General features: G+C 56.1%; 2 protein-coding genes across 4 annotated transcripts; one reads left to right on the forward strand and one right to left on the reverse strand.

The window, feature by feature from the left end:
• Positions 1-9: 9 nt before the first annotated feature.
• SLC39A5 (solute carrier family 39 member 5) lies at positions 10-6,282 on the forward strand. 2 transcript variants are annotated; one of them, XM_082741791.1, is made up of 12 exons: positions 10-98; positions 804-872; positions 1,170-1,524; positions 2,443-2,626; positions 3,646-3,808; positions 3,986-4,155; positions 4,357-4,497; positions 4,869-4,965; positions 5,041-5,211; positions 5,334-5,414; positions 5,558-5,748; positions 6,030-6,282. In XM_082741791.1, the coding sequence occupies exons 3-12, from the start codon at positions 1,241-1,243 to the stop codon at positions 6,171-6,173; spliced, it is 1,626 nt and encodes a 541-aa protein (XP_082597917.1). In that variant the 5' UTR covers positions 10-98; positions 804-872; positions 1,170-1,240; the 3' UTR covers positions 6,174-6,282. The 2 variants fall into 2 exon arrangements, with proteins under 2 accessions (XP_082597917.1, XP_082597918.1); XM_082741792.1 differs by having other exon boundaries at positions 5,558-5,658.
• On the reverse strand, positions 2,887-24,123 carry ANKRD52 (ankyrin repeat domain 52). 2 transcript variants are annotated; one of them, XM_082741789.1, is made up of 29 exons: positions 23,981-24,119; positions 23,576-23,659; positions 23,026-23,104; positions 22,755-22,825; positions 21,281-21,481; positions 20,649-20,736; positions 20,365-20,507; positions 19,854-20,066; positions 19,509-19,587; positions 19,088-19,202; positions 18,819-18,901; positions 18,595-18,712; positions 18,320-18,388; positions 17,998-18,138; positions 17,841-17,921; positions 16,331-16,442; positions 16,060-16,131; positions 15,565-15,766; positions 15,200-15,287; positions 15,006-15,123; positions 13,976-14,195; positions 13,684-13,771; positions 13,493-13,576; positions 13,237-13,382; positions 12,935-13,017; positions 12,643-12,725; positions 12,368-12,459; positions 11,762-11,916; positions 2,887-3,112 (listed from the first exon to the last, which is right to left on the reverse strand). In XM_082741789.1, exons 1-29 carry the CDS (start codon positions 24,005-24,007, stop codon positions 2,990-2,992), a joined length of 3,258 nt encoding a protein of 1,085 aa, XP_082597915.1. In that variant the 5' UTR covers positions 24,008-24,119; the 3' UTR covers positions 2,887-2,989. The 2 variants fall into 2 exon arrangements, with proteins under 2 accessions (XP_082597915.1, XP_082597916.1); XM_082741790.1 differs by lacking the exon at positions 2,887-3,112 and having other exon boundaries at positions 6,243-11,916; positions 23,981-24,123.
• Positions 24,124-25,784: the final 1,661 nt, after the last annotated feature.

Raw genomic sequence — 25,784 nt, forward strand, 5'->3', positions numbered from 1 at the left:
GGTGACCCTTGCCCGCCTGCCTGCTTACCCCCCCCACAGCTGGAACCAAGAAGGCTGTGTCCCCCTTCTTCTGGGCGTCCTTCCAGTCCTGCTGTCAGGTAACGCCAACCTCAACCCCCTAGGCAATTGCCCTAATCAGACTGCTCCCCGATCTTAAGCCAGGTCAGACATCTGAGGGGAGCCCAGTTATTTCTTCCCTCTTTCCACCAGAGCGTCCCCCTTCTTGATCACTGATTCCCAGAGCTCTGGCTCTTACTCTGCTGGGACAAGGAGTTGCTAAGTATGCTTTCTTCCCCACACTCCTGGAGTTGCCACTTATCTGCCTCTTTACCCCCTTAGCAGCCGAGGAACACCCGGATCCCACTTTCCCAGGGAATGTGGGGAATGGGGTTGGAAATGAAGGACTCCCAGTACCAGATGTAAGGTGGGGTGTGGTGAGAGGATATGTAGGGGGAAAAGCTGAAATGGTACCAAGGGGGTTAGTGGGGTGAATTATTTAGAAGAAAATGCCAGACTCGGGTTTTTCTTAGCCACGTGGCTTTTCCAGGGGCAGAGGGTGGCCCCTCCCTACTCGGGGGCCCAGCTAAGACTGACCTTTGACCCCCACCCCAGAGACCAGTGAACCATTAACTCCTCTCTGACGTGAGCCTTCCCACACTGGCTCCTCCCCTCCCAGACCCCGCCCCAAGGCAGGTGGGCTAGGAGTCGGGAGGGGGGGTTGTCCATCCCAGCCTTCCATCTGACGTGGCCTGGATTCCACCTGACCGCCTGGAGGCTGAGGCCCGCTCCCCTTCCCGACTCAGGAACATCTTAACGTCCACAGTAAGGCCTGCCCAGGACCAGAGGTGACGGCTCTCACACTGCTATAAAGGGTGAGGCCCTGTGGTTTGAGGGGAGATGGAGAGGTGGGGCAGGATTGAAGGTGGGGTTTTGGGGACAGGATGGGCCATCAGCTCTAGATCAGGTGAAGCAGGCGCTCTGGGTCAAGGAAGGTGTTCTGGGAATTGGCAAATAAGAGGCTGCTCCAAAAGGAGGCAATGGAGAGGGAGAAAGGAGGCTAGAATGGGCGCTGCAGCTAGGTTCTAGGTAGGACGGTACAGGGAGTGAGGAATCCCCAGGCCTGAGCTGGACAGCAGAGCAGAAGCCCAGGCCTTTCCTCATTCTTCCAGGTCACAGTCCTCAGGATGTTCCAAGGGGAATAGAAGCCCGAAGCAGAGCCTCTAGCCCATTCTCCCCAATAATGGGGCCCCCAAGGAGTTATCTGGTGGCTGGCCTGTGTATGTGGATGACCTTGGGCTGGGTAGGGGGCTCAGCCCCCAACCTGGGCCCTGCTGAGCAGGAGCAGAACCATTACCTGGCCCAGCTGTTCGGCCTGTATGGAGAGAACGGGACACTGACCGCGGGGGGCCTAGCACGGCTTCTCCACAGCCTGGGGCTAGGCCGAGTTCAGGCCCTTCGGTTGGGACACCATGGGCCTCCAGCTGGTCGGGCTGCACCTCCAGCTGGAGACAATTCCACGCACAGGTACTAACCCCTTCCCCCACCCCAAAATGCCACATCCCCCGCTCTTCCCAGGGCTTGCATCAGTCTCCAGTTGCCTAGCTCTGGCTTCCTAAAATCAGATTCCTGGAATTAGAAATTTTTCAAAATCTGACTCCCTGTATTCCTTCATGGTCCCCTTTGCCTCTACTGCCTTTTAATTCTCCCCTCTTCCAAATCCTGGGTCCTTCAACTCCTTGCTCTTAGTCCCAGTGTTCAATGTCTCCAGGCTGACTTGGTTCCCAATCTGTAGCATTTTCAGATGTGAGGTGGGGGCCTCCTATAAATCAACAATTCCCAGATCCTCCTAGAACTGACATTCCACGGCTTCTGGGTCCCAGGAACTCCAGCTAGTGGCTGTACCCTCCTTTTCCCCTTAAGCACCCTATGATCCTCAAGGGGGAGTGTCTTTCTTCCTTTTTAAAAAATTTTTTTAAAGATTTTATTTATTTATTTGACAGAGAGAGAGACAGATCACAAGTGGGCAGAGAGGCAAACAGAGAGAGAGGGGAAAACAAGCTCCCTGCTGAGCAGAGAGCCTGATGCGGGGCTCGATCCCAGGACCTTGAGATCATGACCTGAGCCAAAGGCAGAGGCTTAACCCATTGAGCCACCCAGGCACCCCTCTTTCTTCTTTTCTAAAGATTTATTTATTTATTTACTTACTTATTTGAGAGACAGAGAACAGGGGGAAGGGGCAGAGAGAGTCCTAAGTAGACTCCACGCTGAGCTCAGAGCCCGACTAAGGGCTTGATTTCAGGGCTCAATTTCATGACACTGAGATCATGACCTGAGCTGAAACCAAGAGTCCAACGCTTAACAAACTACACCACCCAGGCACCCCTGAAGGGCAGTTTCTTAAAGAACATGCGCTAGTCTGACTTGCTATCTCATCCATTCCAGATCACAGGACCCTGAGCTGAGTGTGGATGTCTGGGCAGGGCTGCCTCTGGGTCCCTCGGGATGGGGTGACCCAGAGAAGCCAAAGGTCCCAGCATCCCCCCGTGGGCCAGCACCCTCGGGCCTGGACCTCTTTCACAGGCTTCTGTTGTTGGACCATTCACTGGCTGACCATCTGAATGAGGATGTAAGTCTGGTGATCTCTAGATACAGGGTAAAGACCATGGGCTTTAGATGGCCTAAAAGGTTTAAAGAGTTATTTTTAAAAATATTTTATTTATTTATTAGAGAGAGTGCATGCACAAGAGACAGAGAGAGAGCAGGGGCAGGGGGAGACAGAAGCAGACTCACCGGTGAGCAAGGAACCCTACGCAGGGCTTGATCCCCAGGACCCTAGGATCATAACCTGAGCCAAAGGCAGACACTTAACAGACTGAGCCACCCAGGTGCCCCTTAAGAGTAATTTAATACAGTTAATTAAAAAAACAAACCAATCCAGATGTGCTCTTAGGGTATGTTATTCCAATAGTGAAATACGGTTCCTCTGGGCTCAGCACACATGAGCCCACACCAAAATCTCCCAGACCTGGCTTAGGGACCACACTGGGCAAAGCAGAGAATCCAGAGAAACAGCCCAGGGTAGAATTTGGGGCTGGCTCTCTGGAGAGGAAACCTGCAGGGAGAGGAAGGCTGTCTTCAGTCAGAAAGTGAGCTTGTTTTACACACACCAGAGGGCAGCGAAAGCTAACTCTGAAGCGGGCCTGGTGAGGATGAGCACCCTATCATAGGGGGCATTCAAGCCAAGGCTGGATGAACATGTGACAGGGCTGTTGCAAGGAAGGTTGGATGGCATTTCAAGTTCTTGCCCTCCTAAGATTCTGCAACAGAGGGCTCTAGCCATCCAACCAACTCCATCACCAAATCAACGAAGTCATCAGGGGCTTGGGAGGGAGGGAGATGGTGGCATTATTTATTAGCACCCAATCTGTACTGAATTGAACATTTGCACTGGACTGGATATTCACTAATAGTTAACAAATACTGATCATACAGAACTATCCCTACTCCCTGATGCACCTGCTGGGGTGAGCAAAGGGGACCCTGGAGAGACCCAGGAGTCCATGCAATGGAAGGACAGACATTAAAGATCTGAGTTACCGTTCTCAGCGGTGCCCCAGTGTGTGACCTCCAACTCAACTCCCCTAGTGTCTGAATGGCTCCCAGCTGCTGGTCAATTTTGGCCTGAGCCCCGCTGCTCCTCTGACCCCTCATCAGTTTGCTCTGCTGTGTCCAGCTCTGCTTTATCAGATCGACAGTCGTGTCTGCGTCCAGGCCCCAACCCCAACTCCCCCAGGGGATCTTCTGTCTGGTCAGTGAGTGAGAGTGGGTGGCAGGGCTCCTTGAATCCTGGCACAGAGTGGCCCCTTAGCCAAGCAAGGGGGTTCACTGGGGGTGCTGCCTCCCCTTGCAGGGTGTCCCTGCCCCACCTTGCTTCTGAGGCCCTCCCTCTACCCCTAGCCTAACTTCAGTCCCTGATTCTCCCTAGCTCTGGTTCATAGTGCCCTGGCAATCCTGCTGCTCAGCCTCCCCGCGCCCCTCTCCCTGCTCCTGCTGCGGCTCCTGGGACCACGTCTGTTGCGGCCCCTGCTAGGTTTCCTGGGGGCCCTGGCCGTGGGCACACTTTGTGGGGACGCGCTGCTCCACCTGCTGCCACATGTACGTGAAGCCCCCTTCAGGTACCCAAGGGCTTCCCTTCCCCTTCCTGTCAGCTCCCACGCTCCACTCCCCAGCCCCAGGCTGCAGCCCACACCTGCCTTCTGATAGAAAATGAATGAAGGCTTGCAGCCTCCCTCACACGAGGGAGATGTTGTAGGTGCACGGGCTTCTGGGGTCTGCCCTGACCCCCCTCTCTGGCAGGCACAAGGGGGGCAGCATGCTGGACCTAGCGGACGACCAGAGGAGGACCTGGGACCGGGACTGTCAGTACTTGGAGGTCTCCTCCTGCTCTTTGTGCTGGAAAACATGCTAGGGCTTTTGCGGCATCGAGGGCTCAGGCCAGTGAGTGATACTCTTTTCTCCTCCTTCCACCAAACCCAGAATTCTGGCCAACACCAGCCAGGTGAGGCGCCGAGGGTGCTCCTGGAGCTCTTGACATTTGCCTGAGGGTGCAGGACCTGACAGCTAATGGGGTGGGTTGGGGCCCCTCAGCACAAACCCAGGATTTCTGGCCAAAGGGCCCCTCCTCTCCCAAGTTAAAGTCAACAAGAAACAGGGAGGTGCCAACCCTGAAAGAGAGTGGAGAGGCCAAAAAAACACCCGCAAGTGCTAGAGGTGAGCCCAGGTATCCTTTTCCCAGTGAGCAGCCCGGCCTCTCCTTAGCCCCTGGCTCTGCTGCCTCCCCCACCAGGAGGGATACCCTCCCATTTCAGAGATGCTGCAGGCAAAAAAGAAAGGATCTCAGGGTACCGACCCTGGACCTGGAGGATGGCAGTGGGATGGCCCTTCAGTCCCTACAGGCAGCTCCAGGTAAGCAGAGAAAATGAAGAGCAGGCTCCCCGCTCTCACCTGCAGCCACCCACACTGCCCTTGTCCTTCCTGCAGAGCCAGAAGCTCAGGGCCGCGGTGAGCAAGCCAGCCAGCCCCTACCGGCCCCAGCCCCCGCTGGGCACCAAGGCCACAGTCATGGGCACCAGGGTGGCGGTGGTGCCCACATCACGTGGATGGTCCTCCTGGGAGACGGTCTGCACAACCTCACTGATGGGCTGGCCATAGGTGCGAGGGGAGGGGAAGGAGGGAGGCAGAGCCCAGGAGAGGGCACCCAGGAACTAGGGGAGAGGAGGCCCGGTGGCTGTGCTGTTCCCCAGATTGATGACCTCCAACCCTGCCAATCCCAGGTGCTGCCTTCTCCGATGGCTTCTCCAGTGGCCTCAGCACCACCCTGGCCGTCTTCTGCCACGAGCTCCCCCATGAACTGGGTAGGAATGACAGTGAAGTGGAGTGGGGTGGACTCCAGAAAGGAGAGGCCTCCGAGAGGGGGAAGCTGGGAGCCTGGCAGGTGACGAGGCTGAGGGGCAAGGGGCAGCCCTGGCTTATTCCCACACCACCCCTGTCCCCACAGGTGACTTCGCAATGCTGCTCCAGGCAGGCCTGTCCTTCCGGCGGCTGCTGCTGCTGAGCCTGGTGTCTGGAGCTCTGGGACTAGGGGGTGCAGCCCTGGGGGTGGGGCTCAGTTTGGGCCCTGTCCCCCTCACTCCCTGGGTGTTTGGGGTCACTGCTGGGGTCTTCCTCTATGTGGCCCTTGTGGACATGGTGAGAGGTGTGGGGTGGTGCAGAGAAAAGCAAGGGCAGCAGGGAGGTGGGTTTGGCAGGGAGGGGGGTGCTGGTCCCTAGTCCCTCCACCTCCGCCGTCCCCTATCCCCCTGGCCTCAGCCACCTGAAAGGGTGCTGGACCCCAGGTCCGGTGGAGCCTGAGAAACAAGGGCCTGGAGGAGTTTGGAGGGACTGCCGGTACTTTCCGACACCTCCCTCTCCTGCTTTGGGGTGGAGGGTAGAGACCAGGCCAGGATCCTGATGTTCTTCCTTTCTTTCAGCTACCAGCCCTGCTTCGACCTCCTGAGCCCCTCCCTATGCTCCATGTGCTACTGCAGGGTATGGGGCTGCTGCTGGGGGGCGGCCTCATGGTCACCATAGCCCTGCTGGAGGAGGAGCTGCGGCCCCCGGTCTCTGATGGCTGATGGGAACCAGCGGAAAGGTTGCCCTTCCTTCCCCCCAACCACAGGAATGGAGGCGGGACACAGGGCCAGTAGGAGCAACAGGATTTTAATAAACAGAACCCATCCCAAAGCCATGACTACGACAGTTGTACTTGCACCAAAACAGCATAGAAAACCAGGATGTGGTGGGAGGAGGGCTCAAAGCAGGTGGGGGCGGGGCAAGAGGACAGGAGCAGGGCCTGGAGGGGACAGGGTGCCTCCATCTGCAGGGAGAGCATTGTGCTTTAGCCCAGGGGGGAGGGGGAGGGGTGGGGCAAATGCACCGCAAGGTCCCCACTTTTTCCTGCTGCCCTCAGCACCCTGGGGATACAGGCATCTGGGCAGACCTGCCCTTTATTGCTGCCCACCAGCATTAAACACCCCCGACCCCAACACTAGCACCACAGGCGGATCTGGGACAGGGTACAAGGGCGGGAACGGGAAAATTGCTTAGAGAAAGATTCAACTAGAATCCAGTGAATTGTGCTCAGTTCTCTTTACTTCCTACAACCGAGTACATGGGTCACGGGGTGGAGGGGTGACAGGACATGGAACATGCCCCTCGGTGCCCCCAACACACCCCTGCACACAGGATGGTGGTGTCTGCAGCATCACAGGTCATGCAGGGCACAGGGGAGGGGGGTTCACACACACAGAGACGCCCACAGCGGGTACCAGACAGAGAACACCCCTGAATATACACAGCTGTACACAGGGAACCCCCAGGTCCCCAACCCAACCCTCTCCCCTGTCTTGCCGTCCCCCAGGCCGGAGGAACTGTATTGCTTTGAGAGAGCCACCCTGGGGGCTGCTCTGCCAGGCACCCTCCCCTCCCCTCCCCTCCCCCCCACCCCCATTTTGGCACATCTGCAAGACACGTGGCAGCGAGAGTAGGCACCCTCCCTCCCAGGCTTCTGTGGCTTGGAGCTGAGGAAGGGGGTAGGAGACTCTGTCCTCCATCTTGTCCCTAGCCCTTCCCAAACCCCTACCAAACCCACTCCAGCCGGAACCCACCCCCACCCCCCGAAACACACACATACAAAGCTGAGCTATCCAGGAATACAGGGGAACAAGGAGATTGTCCGGGACAGGAGCGGAGGCAGTCGGGGGAGAAAGGACTGGAAGCAGAGACCCCCACCCTGGTGTGGGGATAAGACTGGCACAACAGCTACTTTAGTGCAATTGGAGAGGGTGCCCAGAGTGAGGGATGGAGATGGGAGGGGAAGGCTCTCCCCGTCTTCCCTGGGGGGCAAAGCCAGGCTCCCCAGGGAAAGGGCCTAGCAGGAGCGAGCGAGGGCCAAGGGCAGATGCTCTCGTCACCCGCCACCCTCTGCCTTCCCAAATGCAGTGACAGTGTCCCCCTCACACCTAAGTGGGCAACAGCAGCCTCGGAGTCAGTACCTTCAAGTAATTCATAGAACAGACCCTCCCCACCCCAGCTTCCTCCCATCTCTGGGATTTGGTCGCTTCTCTAGGGTTGGGTCCGGAGGAGGGAGTCCCCAAGTCAGGCCCTTCCCTCTCCACCTCCCTCTTCCCAGACCACTGGGCTTGGTCCTCAAAGATTCCTTGCCTCCACCCTTGCCCGACCTGGGTCAAGGTCACGGAGGGCTGGAGCCACCACAATTAGAGGGGAAGGGGCTGCTTTGCTCCTTATCCCTCCTTCTTAAAAGGTAGGGTTCAAACTAGGCGGGATGGGGCCCCTATACTGGTTTGCCCCAGGAGGAGGGCTTCTGGGCTAGGGTCTGTAAGGCTATTTTCCTTTGCGGTGGGAAGGGAGGTGGGGATGAACACAGGGTGTGGGGAGAGGGGGAGGAATGGCGGAGAGGGAAGGAGGAAGGGGCCTCCCTGCTGGAGCGCAGTCACTGGAGTCATTCAGACCAAGAAACACTCCTGTGCACAGAATAGAGCAGGCCTGCTCCCAGGCCCACCAGCCAGGCCCTGCCCTCAGCTCGCCGGGCCCCTTCCAAGACCCCAGCGGAGGCTTCCGGGGGTACAGCTGCAGAACCATTCACTCTGGCCCCACGCCCCCCACCCTGCCCCCAGCCTCTCCTCCCCTTCTAGGTTCGGGGAGTAAGAAGGTGCTCGGGTGGGCAGACAGCGGTGGAAACAGTATTGAGTTTTCCTTTGGTTACATATTGAAGGCAAAGGTGAGCTGGACTTACAGTCAAAACGGATAGGGATGAGGAAGGAAGAGGGGCCATGCTGGGGTTGGAGAGGGAGGTAGGCCCTCCTCAGCCCCTCCACCCCAAGAAACACATGTCTAAGTGGGGTGGCAGTCCCTCATCTCATCTCTCCCACCCCCCACAGCACCAAACAGAAGGAGAAGCCCCCTCCCCCAGGGGCTGCTCCCCACCCCAACCTGGGCTGTACATTCAGTGGTTTTCAGCAGTCCTATGGCTCAGGGGGCCACGGCGGGGGAGGTGGCCCGTCAGTCTCAGTTGGACAGTGGCAGTGACCCGGGTCTGTTGGCCCATCCTGGGACCCACAGTTTGTGCCATTTGTTTTTCTGAAGGATAGTACACAACCCTACCAAAGCCACCGCCCAATCAGAAACATCTCCCCAAAAATCAGAAACTAAAAACTGGCTCTTTTCAACTCGCCCTCTGATTCACAAGCCTGTTTCCCTGTCTCCTATGTAGCCCTCGCTCTGTCTCCTTTGCTGGGACCTGGGGCTGTTCCCAGGGTCCTCACTTAAAATAGGCCTTTTCTCAAAAGTGCTTATTACTTGAAGCAAGTGCTTTAGAGCTGTGGTGGGGAGAGGGGGAGGGAAGAGGGAGGGCGAAGGGAAGGAGGTGTTTCCTCCCCACCCTACCCCCTTAAGATTGGGGGGCATTCTGCCTGTTTTAATTCTCCACACCCGTTTAAGTCAAAGAGGTTTAAAAAAAAATCTTAACATTAAAATAAATATGCAGTGGCCATGAGAATGGTCAAAACACTTCAAAAAACACTAGGGGCTGGGGAGCCCGGGGTGGGGTGTGGGATTTCCTTTGGCATAAGGAGAGGGGGCTGCTCGTCCTCCACATCTGCCTCCTCACAGCCGCACGAGGAGGGGCAGGGGACTCCCCACGACCTGCCCGAGCACTGCTGACGGTGTGCTGAAGGGGCAGCGGGGGAAGAGGAAGCAGCCAGAAATCTCATCTAGCAAAACAATGGGGCTCCTGATAAATACTCAGATTCTTCCTGTCATCGCCAAACATTGATAAAGGAGAACACGACTGATTCCCCACTGATACCCCGAGAGTCTTCTCTGGAGGACCCATCTCTCTGCCCACTCCCTGTCCCCCTACCCCCCGTCACCTAATTCCCAGCACCAAAATGAGAGGGAGGGGGTGGAATGGGAAGATTTGAGGAGAGAGAGTTGAAGTTAGGGGCAAGCTTTGCAGAACCAGCAGGGTTGGGGGTGGGGGGCTGCAGCCCTTAAGAGAGGTCACATTGATTGTCGTATTGGGGAGGGCAGGGTGTGAAAGGGAGGTGGGCAAGAGGGGCGTCGCAAGGCCCTTTGGCTTTGAAAACAAAATTAAAAACTAAAAGCTGCACAATCCTTCTCACCAATAATGGTCATTTGGAAGCTTTGAAATGGTTTAGGAACTGAGGTTTGGGGGAAGCAAGACACAGAGAGAGGGAATAGAGACCATGACAAAAAGAATAAGGACTTGGACAAACACCCCAGGCTTCAGGGAACCAGCATGAGGTATGGTTAAGGGTATCTGTTAGGGAGGGAGGGGTCCCTGGGATGCCCCCCTCTCCCCTCAGGACCCCCTTGGCGAGGGCAGCAAGACTTTCAGGGGACACGACTGAAAAGTGGGTGAGGTTGTGAACAAAGCAAGCGTGGGTGGGGGAAGGAAACTGAGGGATCCCCCGGGTGGCGGTGGGGCGGGGGGTGGGGGGAACCCTGTACTGTGTAAACGAAGCCTGTCCAGTTCTCAGGGGACAATACTGATGGCAGCCAAACTGGGCAAGGGTGCACTGTGGGAGTGGAGGGGGCATGACCTCTATTCAAGTTCTGTGTCTTGGCCCCTGGCTGAGGTATTGAGTGTGAGGAAGGGAACACTGGGCTGTGGGAGTGGGTCCAACTGTCCAGGAGGCTTAGCTGGGAGATGGATGGACAGGGCGTTGGAAGGGACCAGGGCCAAATTCAATGCTACATTTAGAGAGAAAACTGCCCCCTCCTCACTCCGGCCCAGTTTGGCTTTTGGGGTGCGACTTTTGGGAATCTTCTCAGTGCAGCCCCTCGCTCAATCCCATCTCTCCCCAAGGCCAGGAGGGCAGGGACCAAGCCTCAGCGGGTATTTATCGCTCCCTAGATCAGAGCTTCATCCTCACACTGGAGGGGAAGCCGGTCCCGAGTCGCCACGGTCCCTAGTCTGCCCTGCCCCTCCCACCATCTTTGGCTTCAGATCAGGAGTGACTGGGGGCGGTGGGTACTCTTGGACAAAACGGAAGGTGCGGGCACAGAGGAACTATGAGGTTTGGGGGGCACAGGAGGAAGAACACGGTCCTTCCCTCCCCACACATGCAAACACATGCCTGAAACACACAGGACATACTAGGGCTGTGGTTTTGAAATGGGCAGGAAATTAATTTGTTTCTTTCCCTAAAGGATAAAATGCTTACTTAAAAATTCATGACAAGCCTCAAAGTTAAGGGAGGGGGAGCCAGGGCGGGAATGGCCACAGGCTCTGCCCTCCCAAAAGAAGTGAAAAGAAAGAAGCAAGGTTAAAGTGCGTGGTTAGGGGGCCAGGCCAGCGAGGCAGGAAGTCAGGGAGGAGCAGGCTGTGGGGGCAGAGCCAGCCCTTGATTTGCATATGAGGAGCCAGGGGAGAGTGCAGGATTGGGGCCCAGGTACAGTAGTTGCTGCTTCAAGTGTTTTGCATTTGAACTTTAGGGGTGACAGGGTACAGAAATGGGGAAAAGCTCCAGGCCCCAGTGCTAAATACCCTCCCCCCTCATCCACTAGCTGCCCCTGAAGGGGGAGGGGGACACCCCCAGAGTGCTCACACAGTACCAGAAATTAAGGCTTCTCACTGCTGCGGGGGTGGAGGGGCCAGCCGAGCAGGGAGGCAGTGATGGGTATGGAAGAGGAGGAAGGATCTGCCTGGCAGTAGGGGCAGGGGGACCCAGAGAGGAGAGACAGAGGGAAGGGAAGGGGGAGTTGGCAGCAGAAAGGGGAAACCGAGAGATGGGGTAAAAGAGAGGGTAGCCAGGCATTTAGCAATCATTTGGGGACACTTGGCAGAAGGGGTTGCCCTGGGGGTGCCAAGGGCCTGGGGTGCTCCCTGTCGGTCCCAGACCCCTGCCAGGCCAGGATGGTGTGGCAAAGGGGTGAGCAGTTGCTCCCCAGTGCTTCTTCCCCCCGCTCTGTCCCCCCCACCCAGTCGTGTTCTCCTTTAAAGTGCCCTAAATGTATAGACTTTTTCTAAATAAATAGAATAAGATATCAAGCCACCGGCAGGGGGAGGGACACCGAAGGGGGGCTACTCCGAGTAGCAGCCGTCTAAGCCAATGGCGCCGTGCCGCTCCTGGCTGTAGGGGCAGGAAGCCCCGTGGGGCAGGGCGCCGCAGCCACCCACCGTCTTGGCTGCTGCGATGCCGCAGTTCTTGAGCAGGCTGAAGCTGAAAGGACTGACGGCGTCCTTGGGTGGGAAAGGCTTCATGGTGGAGAGGATCAAGGCCAGGCAGTCTGCCACATCTTTGTTGGGGGCGCAGGCCAGCGCTGGGGTGTGACCTGCAGGGCAGAGGGGGAGAACTGAGGCCTGGGTCCTGCAGCCCCAGAGCCCCACCCATCTTCCCCCAGGCCCTGAGCTCCCCTGCTCTCATCTGTGGAGGGGAGCCAAGGCAGGCAAGCACCCAGAACCATCAGAATTCAAGGCCAATGAGGGCCCAGGGGGCTGACAGGCAGACTGTCAAGGTGGGGGGTAAAGGGCAGAGCACAGGGGACACAAGGCTGGGAGGCTGAGGTGTGTGGGAGGTCTTCCTGAGGACAGTGCTGGGTCTGCCTAGTTTTGTCAGACTGCCCTCAGAGACTCTAGCATATTGGTATTCTGTCCCTGCTCTGAAGAGTTCCCCTGGGAGAAAAAAGACACCCCAGTTTATAGGTTAAGGTTAAGAAGTCACCTCCTGAAGAGTGTCCCTGACCCCAAACCCAGGAGAGGCAGGGGGCTCGGGACCCCACTCACCTTCTTCATCCACAGCCAGCACTGTGGCCCCACGACTCAGCAGGGCCTGCACCACAGAAGCAAGACCATTCCGGGCAGCAATGTGGAGTGGCCTTGGAAGAAAGGAAAAAGGAGCAAGAAATCAGTAGGGTACCATGCTGCCCTTCCTCATCCAGCCGGAGTATCCCAAGTGCTGAACAAATACCGGGAGTTCCAGAGAGCCCCTGGATGGCGGGTGGCTCTTTCTTCACCCACCTGCCTCCCCCAGCCAGGAGCCCCCTTCCCCGGGCACTCACATCTGCAGCGCACTGTTGGTAGCATTGATAAGGCCAAGGTCTTGGGTTTCTGCCAGGATCATGAGGGCACATTTCTCATGGCCCTGAGGGAGAGGAACAGAGATGGAATGGAAGCAGGCAGGCTGCAGAGCAGGAGTTGGGTAGCGGGAGGACAAAGAGCTATGCAGGCTGGACAATCCTGATGGCCGTTCCAGTCTGCCCCCGAGGTGGGCAGACCCTCCCACGGCCCCCCCGGCCCCTCGTCAAGCCCTGCCCCTTACATAGCCCTCGCCATCCCTGATCCGGGCCATACCTTGCTACAAGCCAAGTGGAGGGCAGTGTTCTTGTTCTCATCCAGCACAGTAAGGTCTGCCTTCCCTCGATACAGCAGAAATTCTGCAAGAGAAAGAGGGCAGAGGACTAACGCCTTTTCTCCAGAGCAGGAGCCCTCCCGGCTCCTAGTCCTCCCATCTGCATCCACTCTGCATGCCATCTGCAGAGAATGAACTACCCAGAGACATGCCTCCTGCTTCCTGAGGCATGCCACAGGCAGGGCTGCCCCATCTTGCAGAAACACAAGGATAGCTCCCCCTCCCACACACAGCCCCTACACACCCACAGCAGCGGTCTGGCCGTTCTCGGCCGCCGTCATGAGCGCGGTGCGGCCGGTGTGGTCAGTGGCGTTCACCTCGGCTTGATGCTGCAGGAGCATCCGGAGCCCAGATATGTTGTCCGCGAAGGCAGCGGCGTGAAGAGGGGTCCTGCGGGGGAGTAGGGGGTGTCAGGGCAGAGAGGAAAGGGAAGGCTCTTCGCTTGAACAGAAAGAGGCCAGAGGCAATCAAGCCTGTTCTCTAAGCCTTCCACCACTCACCGTCCTTTGGCATCTCGGCTGTTCACAATCTTGGCACCCAGAGCTCCCAGCAGCATCTCTGTGGTGCTGTCCTGGTTATTAATTCTAGGGGAGGAGGAAGGGTCAGTAGGAAGGACAAGGAAAATGGAATGCTTGTCCTAAGCCCCAGTCCCAGACCCCCGAGCAGGGTGGAGGTGCAGGAAAGGACTTACACTGCACAGTGCAAAGGAGTGAAGGGGTTTCCCTCCAGGTATGAAAACGGGCTGTGTTCAAGTAACAACTCCAGACAATCTTCATGTCCTGAGCAGGAGAAAGGAAGAGCAGTGGAGGGTGAAGAGGGACGAAGACCACCTCTGTCCGGTGCCATCTTGGGACATCCCACTTCCGGATGCAGCTTAACCTGGGTCCCTCCCTCAACTCCACAGGGCCTCAGTCTCTGTTTTGTTCTGCCCTCCCCCATGCTGCACCCCGACTCCCGCACCCGCCAAGACCGCAAGCCCGCACCAGTGTAGGAGGCCCAGTGCATGGGCGAGTATCCACTGTAATCCACGCCAGCATCCAGGGGGTCTGTGGAAAGGGCAGCCTGCAGCAGTGTCCGTAGCACGGCGGTGTGGCCACAGGCTGAGGCCAGGTGAATGGGGGTGCGGCCCTTGAAGTCTCGGCACAGCACAAACGCGTCGTGGTCCAGCAGGGCAGCCAGGCAGTCCTCACAGCCGGTCACTGCCTGTGGGCGACATAACGGTGTGAGGGAGGGCACAGGGCCATTCCCTGCCTCACAGCCAGTCGCCAGAGCTCGCCCCGAAATGAGAACCACTTCCAGGGTGCCCATCGTTGTCTTTGCGCCAACTCTAAATGTTAGGTGTCAGCATCTCCTGCCTCCCTCCTCTCTATGCCAACAGACAAGCAGAATGGCAAGAGTTCTGGCACTCTGGAGTAGGGGACAAATGGCAGTGTTGGAAGATGAAGGGATCGAAGCATCCCCTGAGTTGAGGAGGAGACAGCTTTAGGCCAACTGATGGTGGAGAAGGCCTGAGATGGTGGCATCATTAGCCAGGGGCCCAGCACCAGGGCTGGGGTTCCTGGGGCATGGACTGGGTAGTGAGCATGTGGCTGTATGAGATAACAAAACAAGGGAATTGGGGAGACCTGCTACGAATGTCAGGTACTCCTCCTGGAGCAAACACAGTAAGGCCCAGTTAAGACTCTGGGCACAAGGGGCGCCTGGGTGGCTCAGTGGGTTAAGCCGCTGCCTTCGTCTCGGGTCATGATCTCAGGGGCCTGGGATCGAGTCCCGCATCGGGCTCTCTGCTCAGCAGGGAGCCTGCTTCCCTCTCTCTCTCTGCCTGCCTCTCCGTCTACTTGTGATTTCTCTCTGTCAAATAAATAAATAAATAAATATATTAAAAAAAAAAAAAGACTCTGGGCACAAAATACTGGCCCACCTGCTAGACAGACTGCTGTCCTACTGCTGATGGGTCCTGTGTTCCCAAGTCCAGGACTGTCAGTGAGCAGCCCCACCCAGGAGGTCACTCACCCCACGGTGGAGGGCGGTGCGGCCCCGGAGGTCAGCAGCATCAGCCGTGGATCCTTTCTCTAGCAGCAGATGGACACAATCCACATGGCCATTCATGATGGCCAGCATCAGTGGGGTTCTACAGAGGGGGCAGGAGAAAGGTGAGGGCCCGCAGGGACATGAAAAGCTGCTCCCTGCCCCTGGCCCACACTCACTGTCCATAGGCATCCATGACATCTGTGATGTCAGCTCGTTCCCCACTGTCGATCAGCAAGTGCAGGGAGTCAGTGTGGCCAGAGGCAGCTAGGAGAAAAGGGTCTGGGTCAAGGCACAGTCAAGGGGAAGGAGGCAGCCAGGTCAAGCAGAAAGGACTCAAGGGTGGAGATTAAGGGAAGACCTGGAGAAGCAGGCCGAAGTCTTAGGGGAACAGGAAGCCACAAATCAGAACTTGAAGTTTCCATTCTCCTCGCCCTGCTCCACTCCCAACCCTAGGCCCGTTCAGGAAGGGTTCAGGAAGGGTCTGGGACCCGTCTCCATGCCCTCCAGCAAGGGGAGGGAAGCGCCTGAACAGCGTCCTCACCAGCAGCGTGCAGGGGCGTCCACTTGCGTCTGCGCTCCCTGACAAGTGCGGAGGCGCCGTGGGCCGTAAGTACCTCCACACACTCGGTGGAGCCCCGCTCGGTGGCCAGGAAGAGCGCGGTCCGGCCCTTGTGGTCCCTTACATCCAGATTCACCAGCGTCTCGGCCAGTGTCTTCAGGGCTTCACAGTGACCGTTGTAGGCCTGGGTGGGGCAGTGGGGGGGGGGTCCAGGTAACCGATGGATAGAGCTCGGGACACTGTCCCCACTCTGCTCTTGAGCCCCATGGGGAAACTCCAGGCAGCAGTCCCCGCCACGAGCTCGGGCCCCTCAGACTCTCGACTTGTACCATGCCCAGCCCTCCCCAGACCACTGCCTGCTTGCCACATCCCCACAAGAAGGCAGAAGCTAGGACAGATTCCCAAGTGCTCATGCCTGTGTGTGGGTCTGGGGCAGGGAGGGTCAAAGAAAGCAGGGGGAAAGGACTGCAGACTCACAGCTAAGTGCAAAGGGCTGACTGGAATGGTGCTCTCCACATCCTCCAGGCAGTTAAAGGACATTTCTAAGAGCTGCAATGGACAGGAAAGTAGGGGCAGAGGTTCTTGAATTTCTAAGATGTTATCCCTCCACCCCCACAGTGACCCCCGAAGCCCCTGGCGCTAGAGACCACATCTGAGTCAACCACCCCTCAGTTTCAGAATCCACAAACACAAAGATGACGATGTGCCCTGCCCCTCTCCTCTACTCCTCGCCAGATCCCGCACATACCAGTTCGAGGTTCTGTCTGTTGCCGTAGGCGGCTGCATAGTGCACAGCTGTGTAGCCCTGCCTGTCCCGCAGGGAGGGGTCTGCACCGTTATCCAGTAAGAACTCCAGACAGCTGGGGGACAGGGGCACACTGTGAGGCAGGGACAGGCCCAGCAGGGGAGGGCCCAGTTGTGCAAAGTGCAGAGGAGAGGGGGAAGGGAGCCCCTCCAGGCCAAGCTGCCCAACACCAAGTCCTCTGCTCCACGGAAGCCAACTCCTGCCCATTCGACCCTGGCTCCAGACCCACCACCTCTTTCACATCAGCCCTACTCTGGCTTCGATGCCGTCCTTTATCCCTGGAACGCTCTCCTGGAGAACCTAGAGCATAGTTATTAGTTACCAACACTTTCCACCCACCTCCACACACGCTGACCTCCTGTCTGGAATGCCTTCTCCTTCCAACATCTCTGAAGAAGTCCTACTTATCCCAAGCTTACTCCTAGCCTCCTCCCCTTTGTGAGGCCTTCCCCAACCTTCCCACTGAGGTGCCTCTTCCTCTGTACTCCCTTGGCACCCTTCTCAGAGGATCAGCTTAGAAGTACTAGCAGCAATAATAATAATCAGCACTTTCTACATGTCAAGCACTGTTCTAAGCACTTCAAGTGTATGAAATCGCTTAGTCTGCATCACGCTCTCATGGTCTTATTCTTATTCCGATCATAGTTAAGGAAATTGAGGCACGGAGAAGTTAAGTTGCCAAAAGTCGCACAGTTGAGTTTCTTGGATTGGAGTATCCTTCTTTAAAGAAAAACAACCCTTTCATTTCAGAACACTCATAGATTTACAGAAAGACTATAAAGATAGTCTAGAGTTTCCACATGTGCTGCACTATTCTCCCTACTGTTAATATCTAACATTAGAATGTGTAAATGCCCTTTCATTTTTATTTCCCAACAGCTTATTCGTTTTCAAAGGGTAGAAATTTGAGGATTTTTTATTTGTTTGTTTGTTTGTTTGTTTTGGAGAGTAAGATGCAGGAAGGAGCAGTGGGAGAGGGAGAGAGAGATTCTCAAGCAGGCTCTAAGCCCAGCTCGGAGTCTGACGTGGGGCTCGATCTCATAACCTTGAGATCCTGACCTGAACCAAAATCAAGTCGGATGCTTAACTGACTGAACCACCCAGGCACCCCAAGAGCAATTCATCTTTTATCCTTGTACCTATCACAGTACTTAGTATCTAATAAGTAAATCCTCAATTCTTCCAGAATAGATAAGTGATTTGGTGTGTTTAGCTCATCTGATTCTCTCAAGAAGACCACCCATTCCCTGAGGGAAGGAACTAGGTCTCCTACTTTGGTTTGTACCCACAATACTTAGTCTAGGACTGGGTTCAGAGTGCGCCCAATGTACTGCAGGTGGCCCAGCTGCCAGCAGCGGAAGTGAGAGCGGGATCCAGAGTGGATGGGAGTGCGGCTGGGCCATAGCCAAGGCCACTGGGACAGCACATCCAGGGGCTCTACTCAACGACTCACAAGAAGGCCTCCTTCCTGCGAGACTCCTTCAGTGGCTCGTCCTCTTCAGCGTCGTGGCTGGAAGATGAGTGAGGTTCCGCTCTGGGGTACAGATAGTGAAGTCAGGGGAGGCTCAAGGAGGCGAGTGGAGCTGAGAAGGCCAAAGTGGGACTCTCACCTCCGGTAGGTGTCAGAGGCAGCGGCATAGTGGAGCGGAGAGCAGCCTTTACAGTCGGCCTCATTGACGCCCGCACCAGCCGTCACCAGCGTGACTGCACACTGGTAGCTGCCATTGGCGGCTGCGTAGTGCAGTGGGGTCCTGTGGAGAAGGCAAGGAGGGTGGGTGAAGAGCCGAGGGCAGACCCAAAGGCAACCAGAGGAGCAGCCTGCAGCTGCTCTGTAGTACTCTCCCCACTTAGTCTCCAAGCCCCTACCACTCCCTCCGTCGTCTGTCTCTCTTAGCTGACATTCCCCACATCTACTGCTGCGTATCAACACACCTTCCAAATTTGTCTCTCCTCCTCAAGTCAGCTCCACTGCTCAACAGCAAATTAAGACATTCAACGTTCCTAAAAGGAAAGAGGATGAGGGTTAAGAGAGCGAGAGGCTCAGAGAGAAGCCACAGGCACAGGGAGAGGCTGAAAAAGGATAGCGCCGCAGACAGTTCTTTCTGCTGTTGACTGCTCGCACTGTGACAGGGGAGACATCTGGGCAGCAGAGAAGAGCCCACTCTCATGCCCAGATCTCAGTGCCTGGGAGACAGAAGAGAACTCACCCTCCAGAAGCAGCAGCATGAAGACAGGTGCGGCCAAGGTTGTCAGGCGTATTGATGTCAAACCCAGCTGAAAGCACGTGCTCATTGCTGAGTGAAGATACAATGCTATACAGCTGACCTGCAGGGCCGGAACAGCCACGGATCCCATCTGAGGGCCCTGACCAGAGGGAGAGGCCTGCACCCACCTACACACCTGCCCAACCCCCCAACCAGTCAGCACATACCTGAGGAAAGAAGCTTACGACAACAGTCAGAGAATCCAAAGAGAACAGCTAAGTGCAGAGGGAACATGTCGTGAATGCCGCGCCTGGGGAGAAATTGAGGGACTCGGTCCTTAGGTCCAGGAGAGACTGGTTATAGACTTCCTTTCTGTAGGCCCCCTCCCACTAGCCCAGGAGATGGTGGGGTTCAGCAAGCTTCCTTTTGGCAAGCTTCTTTGTGCCTCCACGTTTGACATGAGAAGCCTGTACAGATCCAAAGGACCCCAACTCACCGGGCGGTATCCGCGCCATTGGTCATGAGGGTGCTGATGAGCAGCTCGTGTCCATAGCGAGCAGCCACGTGCAGTGGCGTGTTCCCAAATTTGTCGGCACAATCAATCTCGCTGCCTGAGAGGGGAAGCACACAAACTCAGGCTGACCTTAGGCTCCAGGCCACTCACACCACCAAGCTACCATGTGAGTGCTTGGTTCATGCCGTGTCCCAGGCCAAGCCTTCCACAGGTGTTAGCTTGTTTGTAAGCCTTAAGGACAGGCAGACCAGGGCCATTTCCACAGATGCCTTGCTCAGAGCTCCAGGTGCTCATCCTGGCTGGAAGGGGGTGTGGGAGGTGGAATGAGGAAACAAAGGGGTTTCTAGGGATGAGTTCTCTGGGGAAGTGGGAGAAGAGAGCACAAAGTCCCCCAAGTTCATACCATTCTGGATGAGGATCTGGGAGCGGGTGAAACGACCATGGATGGCAGCCATGTGCAGAGGACTTTTGCCTTCCTTGCTCTGTGAAAATATGGCAATTTTTTTGTTTTCAGCACAAGGCACTGAGAAGGCCCCATTCCCCTTTCAAAAGGACACATCTCTGAGGATGGACTAGTCTTGTGGACATCTGCTCAGCCCATACTCTCCTGGCAAGGTCTGATCAACCAAGGAGGCAAGTGACGATTCCCCAGAGTTATCCACAGGGGAAGATATGGTCAGGACCCCCAGAGCCAGATTCCTCTCCCAGCACTCCCAGAGCCAGGCTATGGCGTCATCCCTTCAGGCACCTGGTAGTTGACATCAGCCCCATTATTGACCAACAGCTCCAAGCAGAGAGCGCCATTGGTAGAGACTGCAGCCACGTGCAGTGGCGTGAAGCCCTTGTCATTCGGCTGGTTGACATTGGCTCCTGCATTCACCAGCTCAATGGCCACAGCATCCTGGCCCAGGTAGCAGGCGATGTGCAAAGCTGTGTTTCCAAAAGCATTGGGCTCGTCGATCTGGATTTCCAGGGGTGCAGATAAGGGCACAGGGAAGTATCAGTTTAAATAAAACGGAAGCCAACACAGATAGCCTAGAGAACCCCAGAATTCCAACAACCTCCCAAGACACCTCAGGATCCTGACTCAATAGACCGAGCCTATTCCTTACAGCAAGCGCTATTCACTGTGTTTCACTGTATCCTGCTGACCTCCCCCAACCACTCCAACAATCCCAGCACCTTACGTCTCTACACACAGACTCCGACGCCCAACTCCCTGTCCTTAGCACCCAGCCTCCTGGGCTCAGCACCCTGACCTCAGCCCCCATCCGGAGCAGGTACTTCACCACTTCAATCTGGCCACTGGCCGCAGCTGTGTGGAGCAGCCCATAGCCCTTGCGGTCCTTGCAGCCGAGGTCTGCTCCCCGTGCCACCAGCAGTTTTAGGACCTCCAAATGCCCTAGAAAGAAAGAGGAGGCTCTCAAGGGTGTGGAGGGTGAACTAAGACCCCAAGTGCCTCTCTCCAAAGGCTGCAATCCCCATCCCTGCCTTAGCAATCCTAAATGTCAAATTCCTCCTCTTTCCATGAACCCTTTCTCACCCAGAAAAGCTGCCCAGTGCAGAGGCTGCCGCTCCTTTTTGTCACAGACATTCAGGCTGGCTCCCTTGTTCAGGAGCAGGTTCACCGTCTGTATGAGGATATGAAAGACACCTGCTCAGAGCCAGGTTCATGCTTTCAATGTACCTAAGGGCAGAAGCCTCAGTTCCTGAAAAGGCTGAGGCAGCCAAATGTCTTTGTTCTTGAACAGAACAATCTGGAGAACTAAAGGGAACAGAGGAAGCAGATACTAAGAAGGAGATCCCATACATATTTGGAAGTTTGAGGGAAATTTGAGGGAGTGTCTTCCTATGATCTGCCGGTTCTTAAATTCTTTTGAAAAATCTTCTAAAACATTTTGAAAAACAGGGACACTCACTTTTCAGAAAGAGGCATGCATATAAACATTTTCCATCCAACTTCAGAGAGTTTACCTTGGACTTAAGTCCAAGTCAAGAATTTCAATCTAACCCAACCATTCATTTGATGCTCAAGCCCAAGTGTCTATCCAGGCTGCTGTTCCCCAGACCTGATGGCCCAGAAGCAGAGGAAGGTAAGTGGGGTGGGAAGGGAAGGGAAGGGCCGGGACAGAATGGGACGGGGCTCAGCTGGGTATGGATTGGAGCAGTCCTTACCTCCAGATGCCCACTATGCACTGCATGGTGCAGGGCACTGCGCCCACTTCTGTCGGCCACGTTGAGGCTACTCAACAGGGGTGCCAGAGCCTCAGCACACTTCGTGGCCCGGTTGGCAGCAGCCACATGCAGTGGTGTTTGCCACAGCTTGTCCCGGGCATTCACATCTGCTGAATGTGCCAGCAGCAGTCCCAGCACCTTCTGTAAAGGAGCAGGGGATAGGAGAGAAGAGAGAGGGGAAGTAGAAGGTAAAACAAATGGAGGGAAGAACAGATCAGCATGGCACATGTGGCCCCATGGAATCCGCCCATAACCCCCATCCCCCAGCACAGAGTCTCTTCTCATTTTTCCAACATACGTAGCCTCTCAACCTCTACTTCCCCTCTTCTGGATTTTTTTTTTTTAAGATTTTATTTATTTATTTGACAGAGATCACAAGTAGGCAGAGAGGCAGGCAGAGAGAGAGAGGGGAGGAAGAGGCTCCCCGCTGAGCAGAGAGCCAGATGCGGGGCTCGATCCCAGGACCCTGGGATCATGACCTGAGCTGAAGGCAGAGGCTTTAACCCACTGAGCCAGCCAGTCGCCCTCCCTCTTCTGAGAGTTTAAAATCTTCCCTACCTTGCTGAAGTCCCCTCCTCTTCCTCAAGCCACCTGGTATCACTCCCTAACGCAGACCCTGAAAATCTTCACCCACACATATAGCTACGACCAAGCAAATCCACATATACAGAGAATCCCAATCCCTCATACTTTTCACTAGGAAAAAATACACACTCCTGCTATGTTGCCCCAAATGCCCTCCTTCAGTCCTTCCACAGGCACAAAAATAATTTCCGTTACTTCAGTAAGCAAACAGATGCTGGTTCCTCTCTAAAACTTGGGCTAAAGGGTCCCTCTTAATCACAACCCACCACATTCCCATTGGTCCCCCATTCCCTTTGGTCTTAGTCTCTCCCCTGGTAGTTGGAGCCAGGGAACTGACCATAGAACCAAGGGAGAGGTCTCCTTACCTCCTCCCCCACACCCCACCCGTTCTCTTCAGGGTTGCTGGACCCAATTGATGAGGCACGTTTGACCTCTGTGCTGTCAACTTTCATGCTGCTTGAGAGGCAGGGATGCAACAGATCACCACCCTCAATCCCTCCATCACAAGGTAAGAAATCTCAGTGCCCAGAGGGGTATCAGACTCCAAGGTGGCCCCCCAGGGAAGGATGAGTCACTCAGGCCTGGCAGCAGGGCCCCCTGCAGTCTGCCAGCCCAGTGTTAAGCTCTCCCCTGACGTCACATCAGCTGGCAACACTCAGCCCCCCTTAGCAGCCAGTTCTAGGGGTAGGAAGGAGGGGCCAAGGTCTAGTCTCCTGACCTAGGGATAGACCAGCTTGTAAGCAGACAGCTGAGGCTCTCTGATCCTTAACTTCTACCTTTAACCAACTCATCCTCTCTGAAAGGGTGAAAGGGCAGAGGAGGCCAATACCTCATTTCGGGAAGCAGCAGCACGATGAAGAGGGGTCAGCCACAGTGTGTCCTTAGCATTGACATTAGCACCTGTGGAGATATAATTTCCTCTTTGGGTGGGAAGTGGACAGCAAGTAGGGAAGGAAGCCAGTAATCAGGCTAAGGAATATGGATAGAGATGAAGCCTCTCCCAGAACAAGTACCAGGGAACAATTATTGGATGGGCGGGGGGAAGCTCTTCCCTCAGGTCCCCTCCCTAGGTGCCACACCTTCCAGCTCCCCACTTTCACCTGACATCAGTAGCAACTGGAGGATGGGGACATCGCCTACATAGGCAGCAGCATGCAATGGGGTCCGCCTCTCTTGGTCCTGGGAAGGCAGAAAAGAGCAGCAGCTGTGCTGGAGGGTGAACTATCAAGGACCCCAACCCAAGTCTTAGAGCTCCAGGCCTTTCCCCACCTCTTCCCCTAGGTTCTGCAGGCTCCTAAATCCCTATCCTAGGTCAAAACAAGCACCTAGGGAGGGTGGAGTCAGGGAGTCAGGGGGTCAGGGCCAAGGGGCTGTAAGGCAGGCTCCTTCTTCCAGGAGGGGTGGGGGCGCTGCAGATACTGATGGTTCAGAAAAGAACACCGTTTCTGGGCATCCTCAGCTCCACTGTTCTATGCTTCAAGCCTGACCTGCTCTCCATCTCCAAATGTAGAGCAGGCGCCCATCCCTGGGTAGAAAGAGCTGTGGCCTCTTCCGAGCCAAGGAGCCACGGAGCCGCCCCACAGGTTGGGAGGGGTCCAGAACACCAGGGCCCAGATTACTGGCTCCCCATCCTCCCTGATCCCAACTCACCAGTACATTGATGTTCTCCTTCTGCGAGAGGAGGGAACGCACTTCCTCCACATCTCGGCTAAAGATGGCCTGGACCAGGGGCGGCTGCAGGAAGAACCGGCGTTCAGAGAAAGCGGGCCGGAACGGAACCAGCGGTGGGGGGCGGGGGACACCTGGCTTGATGAGGGGCGTTGCTGGAGGGGCTCCGCTCTGGGGTCCTGGCTGCAGAGGACACTCCCGCGGCATGTTGGCCGGTCGCCAGGCCCCCAAGGACACCGGCTCGGTTGAGGGGAGCACGGCGTGGGGCGGGGCGGGAGCAGCGGGAGCCCCGGGCTCGGGCCCAGCCTAGGCCGCACATCCCCGGGCTCGCGTGGCGGCGGCGCCGGACCCTGGAAGGAGGAAGCGGGCAAGAACAGGAGGGCTGACCTGGTCCGTGATGCTGAGGATCCCCATGGCCCGGCCCGGGCTCCGTCCGCATCGAGCTCCCGGCGGCGGCGGCGGCGGCTCCACCGGGGACACGGGGCGGCCCAGGCGGCGGCTGCGGCGGCGGCTGCGGGGAGAGCGCGGCCCCGCCTACCGGGGGGCGGGCGAGCGGGAGCCCGCAGCGCTCCCTGGCGGCCGTCCTGGGCCGGGCCGCGGGGCTCTAGCCGCGCTGGCGGCCCCAGGCCTGGCGCCCTCCGCCCTGTCCTGGCGCCCGGAACGGCCCCGGCGCCCCCCACCTCGCGCACTGGTTCCCCGGCTCCCCAAGCCGGCGCCGTGCTCTCTGCTCCAGTCTGGAGGCTCGGCGAGTTTCTCACAAGACCCAAGCGACAACGCGGGCCTTGGCCCTGCGGGGCCTCCCACCACCCAGCCCACCACAATGCCTCCGCCGGAACTAATTCCTCCCGTCTGCGATTACATACCCCCAAATCCGCCACACACTTGGGGAAACAGGGGCGTGGAGACCCGGGGGTTGTATATGGCAATAGCCCCAGAGAGAAGGAAGGCGTGTATCTTCCACTGGCGGTGACATGAGTTGGGTAGACAGGAAATAGCGAAAGTGCTCAAACTGCTGAGAGAAATCCCAAAAAGGATTCTCCAGCTGCAGAAAATCCCCACAGAGAGGCTGGGACAGCTGGCAGCTGAAGAAGGCCTCCAAGGCCGACACAAGGGGCACTTCCCGAATTACTAATTACTTCATGGCCAGGTTAAGGTGGTAGGGTGGCTACACTTTAAGAGGCTCAATGGCTTCTCCCCAGAAAAGGGTGGGGTGCTTTCCCTCCTCCATTGGCGAGGCCAGAGAGCAGCCAATCAGGCAAGATCTAGATGGAGGTCATCACAGCCCAGAAAAGGAAGAGTGAAGAAAACTGGATATTGAAAAATTGCTGGAGTTTATAAAAGGTGATCCAGGGTCCTTAGAGCTCAGCAACTCACTATGAATGTTCTAAGAGGGAACACATTTAGGAAGAAGTATAGCAAGTTGGCCCCCTATCAAGGTACAGATATAATAAAAGCTCTTCTTTGCTCTCTAACAATGTATGCCCTTCGTTGCCTTTGGTGTCTTGATTCCCACCAGAAAGATACACAAGACACTGATATCTGTGATTTTTCCTGGAGAGAGAAACTAGGGAACAGGGAATGAGGAATGAGAGGGGAAAATACCCATCACTACATATCTTTAATAATTTTTGAACTTTTGGGGCGCCTGGGTGGCTCAGTGGGTTAAAGCCTCTGCTCAGCGGGGAGCCTGCTTCCTCCTCTCTCTCTCTGCCTGCCTCTCTGCCTACTTGTGATCTCTGTCAAATAAATAAATAAAATCTTTAAAAAAAATAATTTTTGAACTTTTACCATATTGAAAATAAAATTTACAATATTACTCAAAACTGAACCTTTTCCCAGGAGTCTTTCCTGGTTAACGGGTTCTTTTCCTTTTGTTACATCCTTAACCCTTAAATATTTAGTTTACACTGTAGCTGTCAGGTTTATTTATTTTTTCAAAGATTTTATTTACTTGGCAGGGAGGGAGCACACACAAGCCTGGGAAGCAGCAGAGGAAGAGAGAGAGGCAGGCTCTCCACTAAGCAGGGAGCCCAATGCCGGGCTCAATCCCAGGACTGTAGAACCAGGACCCGGCCTGAAGGCAGATGTCCAACAGACTGAGCCACCCAGGCACCCTGTAGCGGTCAGGTTTAAACTGCCTACCTTTGTGACTCATTTCACCTTAATGTTTTTTTAAAAGATTTTATTTATT

This window comes from Mustela nivalis, assembly GCF_964662115.1.
Source record: "Mustela nivalis genome assembly, chromosome: 7".
In the NCBI taxonomy this organism is placed as follows: domain Eukaryota; kingdom Metazoa; phylum Chordata; class Mammalia; order Carnivora; family Mustelidae; genus Mustela; species Mustela nivalis.